The sequence below is a fragment of the Solea senegalensis genome, linkage group LG20 (assembly GCF_019176455.1).
Source record: "Solea senegalensis isolate Sse05_10M linkage group LG20, IFAPA_SoseM_1, whole genome shotgun sequence".
NCBI classification, from domain to species: domain Eukaryota; kingdom Metazoa; phylum Chordata; class Actinopteri; order Pleuronectiformes; family Soleidae; genus Solea; species Solea senegalensis.
Window position 1 is genome coordinate 16,067,898 of NC_058039.1, and position 18,592 is coordinate 16,086,489.

The 18,592-nt window shown below is 41.9% G+C and overlaps 1 protein-coding gene across 1 annotated transcript; it reads right to left on the reverse strand.

The window, feature by feature from the left end:
• Positions 1-1,525: 1,525 nt before the first annotated feature.
• On the reverse strand, positions 1,526-16,989 carry glcci1a (glucocorticoid induced 1a). The gene is made up of 8 exons (XM_044053471.1): positions 16,229-16,989; positions 11,725-11,876; positions 8,937-9,026; positions 5,322-5,462; positions 4,037-4,189; positions 3,739-3,949; positions 2,241-2,361; positions 1,526-2,151 (listed from the first exon to the last, which is right to left on the reverse strand). Exons 1-8 carry the CDS (start codon positions 16,605-16,607, stop codon positions 1,851-1,853), a joined length of 1,548 nt encoding a protein of 515 aa, XP_043909406.1. The 5' UTR covers positions 16,608-16,989; the 3' UTR covers positions 1,526-1,850.
• Between the last annotated feature and the right edge of the window lie 1,603 nt (positions 16,990-18,592).

Consider the following 18,592-nt stretch of genomic DNA (forward strand, 5'->3'; position numbering starts at 1 on the left):
TTAAACCACCTGTCGACACAGACCGTGTACACACAGTGCGTGTCATACGTGCCATCGGTCACAGTGTGTGTGGTCTGTACAGTATCCCCCCCATCCCATCCCATCAGCCTCTACAGCTGCAGTTTCAGCTCCAAGACCCTGATTCTTCTGAAATGAAGGGGAGATTAATGCGAGGGGAAATCTGCAGATAATCCGCAGATCTTTGTATGGACATACATTCCAGATTACCTGAGTATAGACTCTGATTGTGAAATACCTGAAGTGAGGCCAGATGCAGACAATTTGTGGCCATTTCGTCGTTTGTTTGTCTTTGTCCAAATTATCATTACAGGGTTTTAATCATGTGACCTGGATAGTGTAAACATAATCCAATCTCTATAATACAGCTGTTTCCTCCTGTTCAGTACGCAACACAGCAAATACACAGTTTTGGATTTTTTTTTTTCTTTTTTAAACAAGCATATGTCTTTCTTATTATACAGTATATACATATATACATACCTACACACGCGCGCATTTTATATATATATATGTGTGTGTGTGTATATATATATATATATATATACACACACACACACACACAACAATTAGCCACAACAGGAAACAAGAGAGTCATTTCAGTTCAGTGTGGCTGATCTATGTGTGTGTACATACATATACAGGGTTTTCCCTACTATCAGACTTGGGCATTATTGTGAAGCATGGAGAAGAAAATTGTGTCCCGACTCATTCAAGACGATATGTGTTCATTCAAAAAAACTGCCTTGGAAAAGCGTGGGGAGCTCTTGACTTTACTGTTTTCTTTTCGTTGCTGATATTTTGGGGTTGTAAAGGCCTTGTGAAGTGCTCTGTGTTCACACCTTGTGCTGAAAAATTTAAATAAAAACATAAACAGGATATTTCTTTCCATCTCTGTGATTGGCCTCTAAAAAATCAACCACACCTGGGGGTTTTGGTTAGTGCATTTTTTAAAACCTGCGGACATCTCTGAAGGCTGCTGTGACACACTCGGCTGCTCCGGCAGAAAAAATACAAAGTCATCACACAAAAAGAAATGTGTGTGTAAATGTGCAGAAATGAAAGCAGCACCTCAGTCACAGATGACGGGGTTAAAAAAAAAAGAAAGAAAAACTTGAGAGGAATGAGCGAGCGAGATGAAAATGACTCACTCATCAGACGGTCGCGGCAGTGTGAGCAAAGCGATATTCACATTCACACACGCTACGCGTCTTATTCCAGAAGCCGCGGGTTATTTTGTGTGGCGCACGGCGTGAGATGCGAAGGATTACGTTAATAATAAACCGAGTGTGCTGTGAGAGACGAGATCAAAAATAACATTATTTTATAAGAAAATCAGCACCTAAGCCCCACAGAAGCTTAAGGGAAATCCTGAATTATATATGTATGTTTATAAGCATATATATATATATCAATATATGTATAGAGCTTATTCATACTGTGATTGTTGAAACGGAACACGACACATAATTTATATATAATCTTTACCAGTTTAAAATGCCCCCCACCCTCTCTCTCTCTCTCCCTCTGACGCCTGCATGTGATCACCTCTTAACCATCAGGCTCTTCTCGACCAAGAACATCACGGTGGCGAGTCTTTTTTGTTGGCGGCGGCGGTGGTGGTTGTGGTGGTTACTGGAGACACTGTTGCTATGTCATGCAGAGATAGTGAAGGGGTGTGTGTGTGTGTGTGGAAGGGGGAGGGGGGGCAGCACAGAGAGTCGCAGACTCCCCTGGCAGAGCAGAGGGAGGTGTGTTGGTGGGACAGTTAGTGGTGATGGTCGGTGTTGGCTAGCGTGGATCCCAGAGCCAGAGGCCAGCTCCGCTCAGGTCTAGCTGATGGCCGGGCTGTCTGTCTGGCTGTCTGCAGTCTCTGAAGGTGAGCCGGCCTCCTCGGGGGGGTCTTCTGTGCTGGTGCTCGTGGAGACCTGAGAGGGAGCGCCAGAGAGCGACGTGGCTCCCTGAGGCTCCGCGTCGTCCTCGTCCTCCTCGGGCTCCGAGGCGGGGATGAGGTGCAGGGAGCCGGGGAGCCTGACGGGGCAGAATGCAGAACCTGTCGGGATGAAGTTGACCTTGTTTTTGTCCGGGCAGGAGAAGAGCGGGACCGGTGCCGCGGACGTGGACTGCCTTGAGCTGCAAAACACAAACGAGAGTCATACACACACTCTGCCTGTGGAAGAGGAGGAGGACGCTCAAAAGTCAACACGAGAATGAGTCAACACCTCATTTCCTCAAACGCTTTAATCTTCTCGCAGCCCTCTGGCGGCTCTCGCTTGAACATGTAGCTGTTGTTGGGTTTGGGCGAGGAGGCGAATTTGGGCAGCGGTGAGCTGCTCCCACTGTCTGTGAACAGAGATACAGCTTGAACACAGTTAGAACCCACACACACACACACACACTCATTCCACGGAGCAGATGTGCCTATGAAATGTCACAATCCACACTCCGGCCACACTTTTCCACACATCAGAACCCACTGCCACCCACGTACATCTGGCTTTTGTTTGCAGTGGGAATAGATAGAAATCAGCATCACTGGGTCAAATGACTCAGGAGGTTTCATTATATGATCATGTGACACCAGTGTGAACACTGTGATTGCTCCATCTGCTACTTTATGTCGGTGTTAACTCTCTGATCTGTACCTTTTTCCCAGTATGATCCACTTGAAATGGGAAAGGAGTAAATCACCTTTTGTAATTCACCTTGGTCTTCACTAATTTTGACTACAGTAACACTGAGGTTGAGCTGAAAAAAAAAATACTCGGCAAATTATTCGATTAATCGTCAACTATTTTGACAATCGATTCATCGCTTTGAGTGTTTTTAAGGAATTAAAATGTGAAGGTTTTCTGAATTTTCAGCTTCTTAAATGTGAATATTTCTGGTTTCCTTTGCTCGATATGAACAAAGAAATCATTAAAACAGATCGTCTTTTGGTTTTTGGATAAAAACAAGACATTTGAGAACATCCTCGGTAACCGTTCGTTGCAGCACTGCACTGAGGTTACGTCCACACGACTGTGTTTTCAGTTTTAAAATGCTTCACTTTAGTGTTTATGCCTGGCAACCACATTAGTCTGAACAGTTTTCCAGCCCTTGAAATGGAGAAGTTTGCAAAGTAAGAAGTTTTTCTTATTTGCTGAAGCCAATCACAGGCTGTAGAGTAAAAAACACTAATATTAATATTACTGTGTTTATGAATATCTGATTCATTGATGTGTGTGTGTGTAAAATGACAGGTTTTCCCTAATGGAAGAATGAAAATAAATGTAGAACAACTAGGAATTTCTTTCCCAGTCATTTGCTGACACAAAATGACAGAAAGTAGCACAGTGTGCAGAGCAGATGATGACGAAAACAGAAAGTGAAGTGAGGAAGACTTTCAGAATCGATGCCATAGACGGAAAAATGATCAGCAACAATAGTTCTGTTTGTGGATTTGTAACCCGATCGTTTCAGTCCACTCTGGCTCAGGAGACACCGCGCATGAATCAGGCCGAGTGAGTTGTGTTAGGTCGTGTTACCTGCTTTGACAATGTCGGTGGGTAAAAAAATAACAAACCACAGTGCAAATGTTAGATATTACCTATGGCAATACACGGTCTCCCTTTTAATTTGATTGAACGCATTCCTCGCTTTTCAAGGATTGACCAGAAACATGTGTTTGCATCTGGTGTAACGACAAAAACCCAGAGACCCGGGGGGGGGGTTCTTTACCTTTGTCCCGGTCATACAGTAGATCCTCTGCGGAGTAGGGGCTGCCGTCATGTGATCCTGGTGGGCAAGCTGGCGAGGGGCAGGGCGACAGGCTGGAGCAGCTGCTGGACCGCCCGGGGGCCGAGGGAGTCTGGGTGTCCACGCTTCGGCTGCTGCTGCTGCGCTGCTGAGGCGGGAAGGGTGCTCGTCGGCCGTCGGGGACCTCCAGAGACTGTGGACGCATAAGAGGACAGAAGCGGTGCATAAGTGAGACTGAAAGAGACGCCTCGGTGCGAACAGAGACGACATGGAGCCCTACCTTGAGCTCCTCCTTCTCTCCGTTGTCTTTAATGAAGACTTTCTCCAGCTCATGGTTGATGCCCTCCATGCTGCTGGGCACCCTGGAGATGGAGGGCTTTGGCACAGTGATGTTGGACAGCGGCATCTGAGCCGACTTCGACATGGAAAAGTGCTAGAATACACACACACACTGGCCTTTTATAGAGGTATATACATTTATTTATATATATATGTATGTGTATATATATATATGTGTGTATATATATATATATATATATATATATATATGAGTGTTTTTTTTTTGTCCACAGATGCTCAGACTTTGTTGAAATGAGCACAAACAGCTGCAGCTAACCGAGGCTTCCGAGCTGCAGGGCTTTTCTTCAGGCTGCAACTGTTTAGATTTGATCGTACGGCTCTGAATTAAGACTCATTTGAAACCTTTAACATAAGAACATGATGAATACCAACATTTCCCCCAGAGAGGTTCCTGTTGGAGACTAATTTAACTCTGGTAAGGACGTAGGTACATTTCTTCAGAGCTGGCGTTGTGTCATATTTAATACCTCTGTATGAATGCTATTCTCTGCAGTGTTGAGGATATGGAATGAAACAGTTCCGTAAATAAGACAGTAAATAACATGTTTTTATACAAAACTACCATCCTGGTGGGCCATCTATTCCAGCTCTTAACTAAAGTGTATATTAAATATAAGGGTGCTTGCATCTGGAGAGTTTGGACTTAGACTATGACAGTTTTGTAGCAAGAGGCAGGAACGAAACTCCCTAAAATAGAACCCATGGTAATCAAGTTTAAAATCAGTGAAGTAGGCCAGATGCACAGATAACACAAAATAGTGATGAAAACCAGGGGGAGGGATGATGAGTCACACACTTAAAGAAAGCACTCATCACCATGCAACAGTTACTAACGTTCACTAATAATCTTGTGTTTGTTGGGACTAAATTTCAACAAAGACTTTCTATTTTTAGTCCGGAAACGTCACTTCATGACGTACATTTGAAAACTCCCATAACTTGCAAACGTGTGGCGCATGAGTGTAAATGAACAAATGATCGCGGAGTGCAGCTGCATTATATCTGAGCCTTTTTAAGTTTATTATACTGTATATTTTTGCACTTCCAATTTAAACATTTCCAGCCGCTCTTTAGTCACCATCTCAGAGCACGTCATCAAACTGGAATCTTTTATGGCATGGCAGCAGAATCCAGATTCGGGAGGTTTAGGCTCTCGTTACGTATATCGGTGAGTCAGGGGCAGAGATTTGCAGACAGTACACTACCTGAACGTGGCTGGCTATGGAGGTGTGGTTGGTAGTGCTGGTGAGGGCAGTGAAATGGAGGGAGGACACTCGCTCCTTGTCTTTACTGCGACGGCCTCCTTTTTTACTGCGCCGTTGGAGCTGCTGCCGGAGCTTCGCAATCTGCCAGAATCATAGAAGAGGAGGAGGAGGAAGAAACAGAGGTGGACGAGGGCCAGATATAAAGATGACACAGTCAGAGGAGCGGGGATGCATTGTAACGTTAAGTCATATTATAGCACAGTGCAGCTCTAAGCAATACTTCATTAAAGAGTTGTTTATAGTATCAGTCTGAAAGAAAACACAGAATGTGCGATCGGTAAAAGGTAAACGGAATGACTGTAACTTCACTACAGCTTCAGCATTTTCCTGCACTGCTAAAATGGTGGACAAGGAAAGGTTTGTGTGGACTGAGAAGGAAACCACTCCTGTTCCTCAATGCAGTGCAAGAAGCAAATATGACAAGAAACCTCGTGGCGATTGGCTACGATATCACCCATAAGAATCTGAACTCCAGAGAGAGTTTTCTCTGGTGTCACCAAGAACCAGGCTCGGTGTCCACTTAGCCATCTTTCGAAACCATGAAGACCATGTCCACTTCACACAACAGATACAAGTGCTCTTTATTTACAATGTTCACCTTTTCATCTTTCATCTGAGGCACCGCAGATTTCAAATGTGTCTCATCTCAGCAAACTGACTCCCAACGTTCTCCCTTTACCAGCATTGGATAGAAAAAGTCCGGTCCAAGCTCATTTTATTTGACCAAATAATGAGAAACGTTTACTTATATTCTGAGATACAGCGAGTATGTCTCGCACTGATGTGAGAGATACAGGAAGACATATTTAATTTTGGACGTTCCCATTAAACACAGGAAGGAGTCGAGTGTTCAATGTTACGATATGATATATGTAAACGTTAAACCTGCTAAAACTAATAATAGCTGTAGTCGAGCGCGTGTGGAATACAGTGGCGTGTCTGGCAGAGACAGAAACAGGAATTCCTCGGCCTCCGGAACATGTTCAAACACACAATGGTGACACTGGTTCTCTTCACACAGTTACAGTCCTGCACAGTTTGGTTTCCCTCTCAGTTCTCAGTCAAACCGAGTACTTAACAGATTTTCCGCAGCACAGAATAAGTCTGCGTAACACACGCGCACACACGTGTCGGACTGCAAGGAGCTGATAAACAGCGTGCGTCAGTAAAGTCTCAGCTCATAGAAATGCTGTCCATTCGAGAGAACAAAGTAACAGAATGTAGTTCCAAGACAGCGCATGAAACTACTGCTAATTTGCAACTAGTAGTACCTGGTTAGGCTTTTATATTAAAACTATATTATACACAACAATAAAGTACATATATCAGTGCACACACAAACCATACTACAATTATAACACATAGTTTTAACTAAAGTGATGCAATTCTGATTTAAGCCAACATTTAACCTTCACAGTAAAGGGTTGTACTGTATATCTGAGATTAAAATGCGTAATTTATTCAAATTCAGAGTCGGCATCCTTCAGACGCTCTGTAAGAAGACTGATCCATTTTTAAAGGACGTTCTTGGCACTGAATTGTGTTAACAATTGTGTTAAAATTTAACAAAGTGAAACAAGGTGAGAACAATCCACGAAGTTTAATGTGTGACACTGAGGGTGTCCATACATATATGTATATATATATATATATGTGTGTGTATATATATATATATATATATATATATATATATATATATATACACATATATATGTATGTATGTATGTATGTATGTATATATATATATATATACATATACATATACATATATGTATGTATGTATATATATATATATATATATATATATATATATATATATATATATATACATATACATATATGTATATATGTATATATATGTGTGTGCAGCGAAAAAAATCTGAAATCTAAAATGTTAAATGTAAAAACCACAGCAGCACATTAGCCATAGCGGCCAGTTTTCTGCATTAGGGGTTTTTACTTGGTCACATAGAGACAGTTTGAATGCAGGGTTTGCAGGCTTGCAGTGTGTCGTCCACATTAACCATAGACCACTACAACACAGAGAGACAGTTAAGAGACTATAAATACATTAAATTGCAGTCATTAACAGTCTGAGTGGAAAAAAAATATGGATCACAAGCCAAACAATGGCATTACAGGTACTTCCAAGCCATGGTGGGATAGGCTGGCTAAAAGATCCATCAATATTTAATAAAGAAAAAAATACAGCCAAACCCACATTCATGAGAGTGGCTGCCATCTAAACCTGAAGTTTTCTTTTCTAAGACAACACACTGACACTGTCAGACTTCAACTGTCGCTGAGATACGGGCAGGATAAGACCGATGAGTCTCATCCACAAGGTTAACCCCTCTGCTCTTGTCCCGACAGCAGCTGCACTACTCAGGGCCGCGTTCTCTCCTCTTGCAGCCCTGCACTTTGTCGATTGACATCTTTGGAATCTGTGTCATCCCCTCTTATGCGGCCCTGTAACTCAGTAACGTGCCTGTGCACACAGCGGCTTGGGCTGACCTGTCATCCGCCCTGCCCTTATTGTTCTCTCTGCTGCAGGAGGCGGAGAGGAGCCAGCTTGGGCTTCGGCTGTCCATAAATTGCAGCAGGTTATAGCCATTGCAAAAGGAGGAAGTGGGTAGTTAAGAGTGAGATAGCGTTATCTGGCACGTCCCTGCTGCTGCTGCTGAGTATCAGCAGGGTGGAGCTGACGGTGGATGTGAGTGTGTTGTGGCCGTAAACCAACAGTTGCGATGTGACATTACACAAAAGTGGTGTCACGTTATCAACTATGTCACGAGGGAATGAGAACATGAGCGCGTTTGTGTCACATTCAGAGCGATTACGCTTGAGTAAAAACTTTATGTTGGAGATGTCCTGTGCTGATGAGAGAATAACGACCGGCGTTAAATGTATCCTGAATGTGTGAACACTTGATGATGATGATGATTTTTAACTAGTTTGACTGCATGAACCAGTCTGACAGATTTTGTCAACAAATTAGTGTGTGCAGAAGAAAAGTCGAGAGGGAAACTAATCAAAAAACTAATATTCTTATGTTGAAAGTTAAAATTTATGTAACCCATTGGTTAATAAATGGGTCTTTTTTCTAATGCCTACTGTTGTAAAGTAATATCACTTGATCAAGCCTATTCTAACATTCCACACTACAAAATAAGTAATTAAAGTATGTATGACTCGTGCTGATATCGTATCGGATCAATAGCGGTATCGGCCAATACTCAAGGCTGCAATATCGGTATCGTATCGGAAGTGAAAAAGTTGTATCGGGATATCCCTACAAGAAATGTGTCCCACATCACCTCTGAAAATGTTTTTTGTAATCAGATCTGAGGGTGCATGTAAGGCATGCTTGTGTGTATTCATCTGAACACTTGTATACATTCTTTCAGAACACCAGGTCTGAACAAGGCCAGAGAGATCCCTCCACTCCTTCCTCAGCACAACCTGAGCCTAAAGACGTGGACCAGATCTCAAGAACCTTACAACCTCCTGATGTGTGTGTGTGTGTGTGTGTTAGGGTTCATGTTAGTGACATACCTCTTTGAGATGGTCAGCGCTGCCCCAGGACGCAGAGCGTTGGTGGATGCTCTTCTCCTCTCCTGATTCGTCACTCCAACATCCAGGAGTCTGAAAACAACCCCACAGTTACATCTCACTATAATCATACATTACAATAACAAAAAATTATGCTTTTTGTGGGGATCGGGCATGAGAAGCCAGGTCTAGTCTTCACCTGAGAGAAAAGCAGACCTGTTATCAGTACTGAGAGAGAGAGTACCGATCAAAAGTGGATGAACACTTTTTGACAGAAATTGTCACATAGAACTGGCAAAACATTCTATAAAGTAAGGGTAATATGTAAAAGTGGTGCAAAATGGTCCCATAGCGCCACCAAAGGTGAGACCCAGTAGAACAAGGCAGACACTAAGTTGCACCAAATTTCTCAAAACTCAGTGGAAACATGTCACAGCAACAGGAAGTCAGGTACGATCTGCACGTTTCATAAATGAACGAGCTCGTCTGAACACAATAATCGCACCAACATTTTTACCCAACACATCAAAGATGAAAAGTTATGAGATGGTCTCACAGATTCTTTAAGGGCGTGGCCATGACGGCAATCAGAATATTACCGAATTTTTGAACCATTTGCCACGAAACAGGAAGTGCCCTGTAACTCCGCCGTACATCGACCGATCGGCTCAAAACTTAAAATGTAACACAAAAGAGACTCGGCCAGAAATCCTCAGCACATGAAAAGTAAGTCAAGGGCATAGCGCCACCTGCTGGCAGCATGGCGGCTGCGAGGGCCAGCACAATGCTGCTTGCAGCTTTAATATCTTCGTGGGTTTTTCCAGCACATTGCTATGGCGCACGTTCATGTTGGCATGTAACTACCCATGACTGTATGTGGGTATTGGGAGAGCATTAAAAGATCAATTGGAAGAGGGACTGAACGGCAATAAGAAAGGTGTTAATGACCTATTTTGGCAGGTTAATTCAGGTACACATATACCTTTGTATACCTGCAATTTAAAGTGTGAAAGAGGCTTTAATAAAGTAACCAGGTGGACATGAGTCACTTTGCTGACTGTATACAACAATCTATCAAACAGCAGCAGCACATTTCATGTCCGTGCCACTTTAAGGATTAATAATAAACCCAGAGCAAAGAGGTCATCTGGTGTTTGAAGCTCCAGAGATGTGTAGGTGGTAAATGTCACACAACCCGGAAGAAACAGGATGTAGAGAGCAGAGTGTGAAGCGGGGGGGACATCTGAGGTTGAACAGCATGAGAGGATCACAGGGCAGGAAGGTGGGGGCATGAATTTGCAGCCAAACAGAGGAACACAGAACTGCAGCTTGTGAAATAAATGATCGCAGTGCTTTACAGTCGGAGCTGCAGCAGTCAACAATTTAAATCAAGTGGATACATTGAAGTTATCGTCAGCAGACGACTCCAGTGGTCATGTGTGACCCACAGAGACTGACAGTGGTGACTCGTGGATTCCAGATGATGAAACTGAACATGAGGACAAGCCCAGAGGAGAAGCTACAACCAAACATATTTCAATGTGTAGAAAACTTCAATCAGCAAAAGGCAATTATCATGTGGCTGGCAAATATTCCCTAATTCTTCCAAGAAACCTACAATGTGGTTCAATTGCTGTGTTGATGCTCAAAGCAGTAGGTGGTTTACACAGGTGTGCTATGCTAGCAGCGGCTAAGGTAACCTGGCTAGATCGCTCCAATTTTCTCAAAACTAAGATTTCGTTCATGTGTAAACCTGTAGTCGAGACTGACATGAAGGCAAACGGAGATTTTCTCATTCTCGTTACTGACGTTTTCTCAAACCGGAGGTTGACAGCAGGTCTGTCTGTGGCACGGTGTGGAGGATGCAACCTGAACCACAAAACAACCAGACTTGCCAAACTTTAAATGTCACCGAGGGTGAATTCAGAAAAGTTATTTTCATGTTAAGTCTAAAGGTTACATTTGCATAATAAACTAATGAATAACTGTCCAGAAGTCACTGCAGATTGAGACCAACTTGATGCTTGATGTTTGAATTTTAAATTGTAGCAGGTCTAGATTTAAACTTCAATTTTTTGTCAACACAATTTGAAGTGTAGAAATATTTACATGTGTAAAAGAAATGGTGTGGTGGGGAGAGAGCTAGCAGCATTTAATCTTTTGTCAATGATTTTATATTTATTGGACCAATGTCTACAAAATAAAAAAGGATTGGAACACTGAAGTCGACGGCCACACCTTTACAGTTGGTGCCACCATCAGGAACGATTTAAACGTATGGATCATTAAATCTCATTCAACTTTCAGCCTAAAATGTACTTTGTGTTCAAACATTATCAAATGATAGCACAAGATGGCTCGAGCATTAGCCAGTAAACATGAGTATTTTCAGTGCAGTTGAAATCTTCTGTCGGCTTCTCCTTTTAGGGGTTGCCACAGCGGTTCGCCTGCCTCTATCTTTCCCTAACCTTATGTCCTCTTCTGTTACATCTGTGGTCGTCCTCTTTTCCTCAATCTTCAACATCCTGTCCGACATAATCTCTATCCCTCCTCTGCACATGAGCAAAAACAACCTCAACCTTGCCTAACTGTATTTCCAATGGTTGTTAATACAAGAATCAGTATCAAAGCAGCAGTCTCTGCCAGTCACTGCAGAAGCTCAGTAAGGCAATAATCAATTAGTATGCCTTTACTCTCCTGTACAAATAACATGACTTATTTCTGTTTGGGAAGCTGAACGCAGAGTGACACCTGGCATGAAAATGGCGAGTGTGGGCCGGGTTGTGCTTACCTGTGTAGATTTATCTTTCATACAAGATGGGTAGAGCACATGAAGGTCAAGAGGCCACTGTCCAGCGAGGTAGGGTCCAGTGATAGTACCCAAGGAGGGAGTCCACGCAATGGCCCCAGAACTGCACACGTCCTGTGTCTTTGTCCTGTCAGCTGCACAAACACAAACAAACACAAGAGGGAGATGGTACAATGTTCTGTCCGTGTAAAAGAAACATGGTGAATTTAACAACTTACTAACGCTAAACTTTACAAGAAAACCTGTATTAAATGGCTCTATATACTGTCAGCTGTCACTGCTCTATAGAAACCATTCCTAGAGACAGGGTTTAGTTTCCTGTTTTGAGGTCACCAAATAAAGCCTTTTACTGAAGATTTGTGAGTACATGTTTTTTAATAATATTCATAAATTCATATGAATACAAAATTGTCACAATCTACAGTATATCGTAAATTGGGTTTAAGCTATCCAAATGGTGCCATTGCTGACAACAGCTTTAGAAAGAAAACACAAGAGGGCAGGTATTTTATTTGCACATGCAAATAAGCACAAGGGTGTGACTGTAAGTTTTATGGGTACCCTTATAGGGTAGCATTCTGAGGGCTATTGTACAATGACTATCAACCCTGTGCATGTTCCTACACCTCATCTGGGCACTGTTGCTGTTGTAATTTGGTGATTTAGCAATTGGTCCCAACAATAGAGAATGCCATTGTACAAATAGGAGGTCAGGCGCTTTCCTGTAAATCTACAGGATTACAGGAACCCTGAAGGCAGGGATTAAATTAGACTTGGTGATGTTAAGTGATTCAGTAAGGTACCAGACAGTCGCATGACGGGGAAGAATACCTTTACCTCACACGGTATGTCGGCAAACCTACAAAAGCTGCATAACACAGGAATGGCTGCAACAGCAGCAGGTATAGGTAGTCACACATAAATTTGAAAAAATACTATAGCATCTAACAAAGCATTTGGTTTCTAAATCATACAAATAGCATGTGATTCCAGACATTCCTTCCAAAACAGCCATGTTTTTATTGTCCCTTGACACCAAATCCAACACTGTGTTTGTCAACTCTCCTCTCAGGACCGCCTTCATGTGACGTAACCATGTCCACCACCGCGTAAATGTAACTTCTAAATAAGAGATCGATCAAAATAAACCAGCATCAGCTGTGCTGCGCTTGTTCCAGTTTTAAGTGGTTTTGTTTAGAGTCAAAAAATTACTAAACATAGGAAATGCAAAAAGTCCCAACACCTATCTGAGGAAGACGGCGATGACTACATCTGTATTGCTGCTTGCTTTGCGTCAGAGGGTAAATGAGATCCTTGTTCTTGTTTTCTGTTACTGTCAGCTTGAAATGTTTTAAACAAATTCCACAGAAGCAAAAATATGATTTGTTACTCTAAGTGAAACAGCAGCAGCAGCCCTGCGGGGGGTGTAATAAACAACATGTTTCCAGTAGAATTTCCAGTAGAACATCTGTTGTCAGATATACAAGCCTTTGACAAACAAACATCGGAAAAGTCATTAAAGCAGATACAGTCGGCGAAGTCCAGTGTTCATGAGCAATACTACAGTTTTTCCAATAAATCTGTAGAGCTGTAGGCTTTGCATGATCCACAAGTAATTCAGTACAATACTGTATTAGTTTCAGTTGCTCAAACTCTTCATTTAACCGTGCCCCCGAAAAAAAAAAATATATATATATTATAACAAGAACCTCCACAGTGATTCCAACCATTTGAACATCCCAAACTACCAGGAGATACACTCTCAGTAGGGGATCATACATTATTCACAAGCTTCTATGTAAAGAAAGTCACTGTTAAATTGCTGTTTGGAGTGGATTTATAAAGGACTCTTTACCACACAAAGTGTTTTTACACTAAAAGTTACACTCACACACACTATACATCATTCACACACTGCCATCACACCCATGATGGGTAATGTTGGGGTTCTGTATCCTGCCCAAGGAAACTCTGGCAGAGGGACTAAGGGAATTCTTATCTTATTTCTATGAACACAATTATCACTGAACATGTTGCATTGTCTTCCTCTCTTCTCACCGCTACTCTGTGAATAGCTGTAAACAAAAAGACAACAGTACATGACATGATTCACGTTCTGTTCTCATGTGTTCTGCTATGTTCTTGTCCCAGCCCCAGTGTTTGTGTTTTACCCTTTTCCCTCTCCTGCTGCTCAGGATTATGTTTTGCTTTTTGTGTTTGTGTCCCATAGTTTGCAATCCTGCCAATTTAGATGTACCACTCATTTGTCATATGATGTAATGACGACCTCATTAAGAAGTGGCACTGTTACAGTAAGCCTCATTGGGGCCTATGCAGCATGTGCAGGGTTTGTGTTGACCCTCTAATGCTTTTCACTCATCATATGTATCCGTGAACCAGAAAAGCAGTGTACAATTACTGGAATCGTAATTAAATGTCACAAAAAATCAATGACTAATGCAAAATGGACAAATAATAAGATTCTAAGCAGAGAAGTAATGGCTTAAATGTAAGTAAAAATGTATATAATATAATATAAAATTCAGAAATGCAATCACTGAATATATGTAAATACTTTGTGATGTGAAATACTTGACAAAAGATGTCTGTGCAAGTGGAAATAAATGAACTTGTGCTTCAAAAAGTACATCAGTTTGGAGACATAGATTCTGCAACCTCTTGGAGAATCAGCCTGTGTGTTTTAGTCACCAACTGTCCAGTGTTGGTGTGTGTGTGTGTGTGTGTCCACTACAGCCTTTCATTTCTGTTCTTGGCTGACAGCAGTGGAACCTGACTTTGTTGTGTAACGTTCACCTTACGGGCTGCATGTGTCATTCCCAGATGCATTTCTGCTCACTAAACTTACAGAGGCTATACAAACTTAGATAACTGCTCTTTACATCAGCTCCAATGCTGAACTGCTGCTTTCTGGGTGGTTTCCCTCTCCTTTATGAGAACCCTTGTGTGTGAAAGGCAGTCAAAAAGACACCAAGACCATTTTTTTTTTTTTTTTGCTCAAAGCACGCATTTCAACACAATCATGGTCTTCATGGACATCTGAAAACCATGGACGTTGTGTTCTTTAGGGGAAGCTAAAGAGAACTCAGTCATCATTTATTTTATTTACACCTGTACTTTTCCTACTATCCTTGATGTAAACATTGACTGAGGCTGACTGACAATAAACCCTCCTGAAATATCAAACACTGGACTGACTGCAAAAACAGATAATGTAGTGCTTTGCAGTGACATGGTGATCATCTTTGTTGAAAGAGGCATTGTTGTGTCCTTGTTTGCAATGTAGTATTATTATTTGAATGCATGCAGTTGCAGAGGCTGGCCTGCTTGCCCAGAGGGCTCTGTTTATGTCTCTCAGACTGCTAGGCCCCAGTGTTGCCATAGGAGCCATGGCATTATCAGCTGACGACGTTAGTTCTTTCCGTTTCTTAGGATGGCAAACACCCTCGATGTGAGGAATTATTAGTCATCTTTCAGTGTGCAAGGAATGGTGTGAAAATCCGGGCAAACAGCCCGTCTCCTGTTCGCCAACGAGCCCTGTTAATCCACGACAGAGTAGCTGCATCATCACTACACAGGCATCCACATCCGTATTTAATTGCGTTAGGGTAATGACAACGTAATGAGGCTATTCTGTATGCTAATGCAAACATCATCCCATTTAAAACGCAGCTGTAACACGCTAATAAAACACTATAGAAAAACTTGAACTGCGATGCCTTGATGTATTGCTGGTACACAGCTATAGCCTAAGTGGAATAATAATGTGGAAACACAGCGATTAAATTAACTTGCTCGATGATTATAACATCAAACATCAAATCCCCAATGTGTTATGACCCAATCAGAAAGCTAGCCAAATAGCCTAGCATATGCATATATCTTTTGGGCAGTGCAAGCGAAGCTACAGAGATAATGGGTCGCTAAATCGAATTAGCTAAGGAAAACGTGGCAATTTCAGGTTTTCCGGCTAATATGGTTATATAGTTGCACGTTTCACAGACATTAGAGGCAGTGGTGTAATAATAATGGTCATGCTTTTCAATTCGGCATACATAAAATATTCGAATCGTTGCGCATTTGAGCAAAAATGTCATACTCTGTGGACCTTCGAGTGTTATTTATACTAGCTTCTCGCACCAAAACACGACGTGACGCCTATTGGCCAATGGTGGGCACAATGATGAAAGTTCAGGTTTTATGTATGCATAATGATAGATGGTGGACTATACATAGGCCGAATGGAAGAGTAGCATGTTGTCTTTTAAAAAATATAAGTGTCCAATCTGCAAATGCAGGCATTGTGTTCTTTGATCACGTCAACCATTAAGTTGACTATTTTCTTAAGCTAGTTTCGCGTGACGCTCTCAGCAAAGGAGACAGGATAGGCACTTAGCATGTCAAGCTATCTGAACGATGATGGTTGCATTACAGGACAACTTCCATTGACTTTAAATGACGTTATTACCTTTGGAGGTCGGCGATTGTGGGGAGCTTTCTGGTGAGCCTCTGCTGTCCGGCTGAGAGAGTCTTTGCCTGCGGACCAGCCTGCCGTCCGAGCCGCTTCCACTCGGGTTGGCGGGACTGGAGCAACGGGACGTCGTCGGTCCTGCGTTGCTCCCGGCTACTGAGGAGGAGGAGGAGGAGGAAGCGAAACGGGTTGGGCTGTGCTGGTTTCCACACAAAAGCTGATACGGCACCGTAGCTCGGATGGGCTGCGTCCGGACTGTGTTGTTGTTGTTGATGATAGAAGACGTGCAGCAGGCGGTGGGGGAGCGGCTGTGTTTAACCCGCTGTTGCTGCTGCTGCTGGGATGAGCTGGCTGCTGCTGCTGGTGATGCTGACATGGTCCACCACTAAGGCTCAATTGTTATGTGATAATATATATATATTAAAATATGTCACGGCATAACCTCGCTGTGTGTACGACACAACAACTTCTATAACTAATAACTACTCAATAACTAATTCTAACTATGTTACCGACGTTACTTTTGATGTCCACTCCAGCTCCAACACCACGACAAAAACACCTGTGGAGTCGATTATTTTTCGGCCAAACCGTCTCGTTACTTTCTTTTTCTCACAACTTCTCATCTCACCTCCTCCCCCTTCTTCTTCTTCTTCTTCTTCTTTAGTTTCACCGTTTCCAAACTGCAGTTGTTGACAACTCAAACAACCACACAACTATTGACAGGAGGCTGGACTTCGAGGTGGAACCAAACCACGGCTGCGCACTACATTAGTAGAAGCTTAACCACCTACTTTAAAAATAATAGGTGCTCATGTGTTTGAGGAGTTACGGTAGAGTTCGTTGCGTTTGCGGTGCGGAAAAGAAACCGGAAAAAGGATTGTCATCACATTTTAACATATTCTCCAACTATTTTTTCAAGATAATTTTATGTTTAAAGTGGTCAAACTGAAGAGTGTGATATTTATTTTATTTAAGCTAACACTAACTTTATATCAAGTCTCAAGCAATTGTTAGTGTAGACCTTTTGAGAAAATCAAAGGGAAATTCAGCTCAAAATCCTTAAAAAGGAAAAACTGTCACCAGTTCCCTGTTCTTTCAATTTCAATTATTGTTTCTTGCAATTTTACTGCAGAAATGCAAAGAAAATTAAAAGTGAATTCAGCTCAACAGCCAGTCATTTTCCATACTGTAATATATTACATTTTCTTTTAATCCTTGAAAAGTCACAAAAATGATTCCCCCACATTGTTCATGTTACTGAAGGAAGATGAGAAATGTTAATTCAACTTTTTTTTAATGACATCCATAATTTCTAACTCGAGTAAAAAGCACGCTTTGTGTGTACGAGTCTGTACAGATATGAGTTGGGAATTGTATTGTTATTCTGATCCAACAATTCAAAATAAGTACAACAATTCAATGTGATGCCATACACAGTCACAACCAGCATCGAAAGGGAGGTTCGTGAAAAATGGGTAATGAACAACAAGTGAAATGCATTTACACAGGTACAGTACATGGACTGCATGTTCAAGGCACAGTTAGGTTTTTTTTAAGAGTCCAAGTGTGATCAGGTACAAAGAATCAGAGGTACAATGAACCTCCTTTGCACAGCAGCCATTTTGACACATTTTGCAGGCCTGACTACTTCAGAAGCGGCTAAACAGGCAAAGTGAAAGGATGGACCCATAATCGTCATGGTTCTGTTGAGTCCACACAAGTCAGGGCAGCGTTGACAGGGAACACAGCATGCGCCCAGACACTTAGGAAGCTAATGACTCATTTTGGGCCATTTACACGTGTGATTCTCCTGCTGTGACCAGTCAAAATGGCTGCTGTACAAAAGCTCCATTACAAGTAATCCTGGGGAAAACTCATGACTCCACAGTTCTCTTCTCGAGGAAAAAACAAAAACAAAAAAACAAAAACACACTGTAAAGATATCAGTCCAACCAACTCCATGTACTATGCTAAGAAACCAAGAAAGTAAACCAAGAAAGTAATATATATATATATGAAAACAGCACTCAAAGCAAAATCTTTCACACTGTCCACAACATTCAGTTGCTTGAGTTGTTGTATGGTTTAACCTCTGCAGTATCCAAGGCAGAACTAATGACATTTGTTATGAACATTTGGCTTCATTCATCAAATCATAATGGCTCCATGAACTCAGTAATGCAAAGACTCAAAGCAATTACAGAAAGTGTAACTAAAGCAATGAATTAATCATGAAATAACAGGGAATAACAGTTGTTAAAATGTTTAAAATGTTAATAGTTGCAAGCCACATTGCTACTGCTTATAAATGCATCCGATTTAACTATGGCAATAACATGTTTAGTACAGTTTCATTTC

What these genes read in the sequence shown, in the direction of transcription:
- glcci1a (XM_044053471.1), bottom strand. Translation starts at nt 16,607, where the DNA reads ATGTCAGCATCACCAGCAGCAGCAGCCAGCTCATCCCAGCAGCAGCAG. An exon ending in CCATAGCCAGCCACGTTCAG is followed by an intron (nt 4,190 to 5,321) that starts GTAGTGTACTGT and finishes TGTGTATTCTAG; the next exon opens with CACTTTTCCATGTCGAAGTC. An exon ending in ACTGTATGACCGGGACAAAG is followed by an intron (nt 2,362 to 3,738) that starts GTAAAGAACCCC and finishes CTCTGTTCACAG; the next exon opens with ACAGTGGGAGCAGCTCACCG.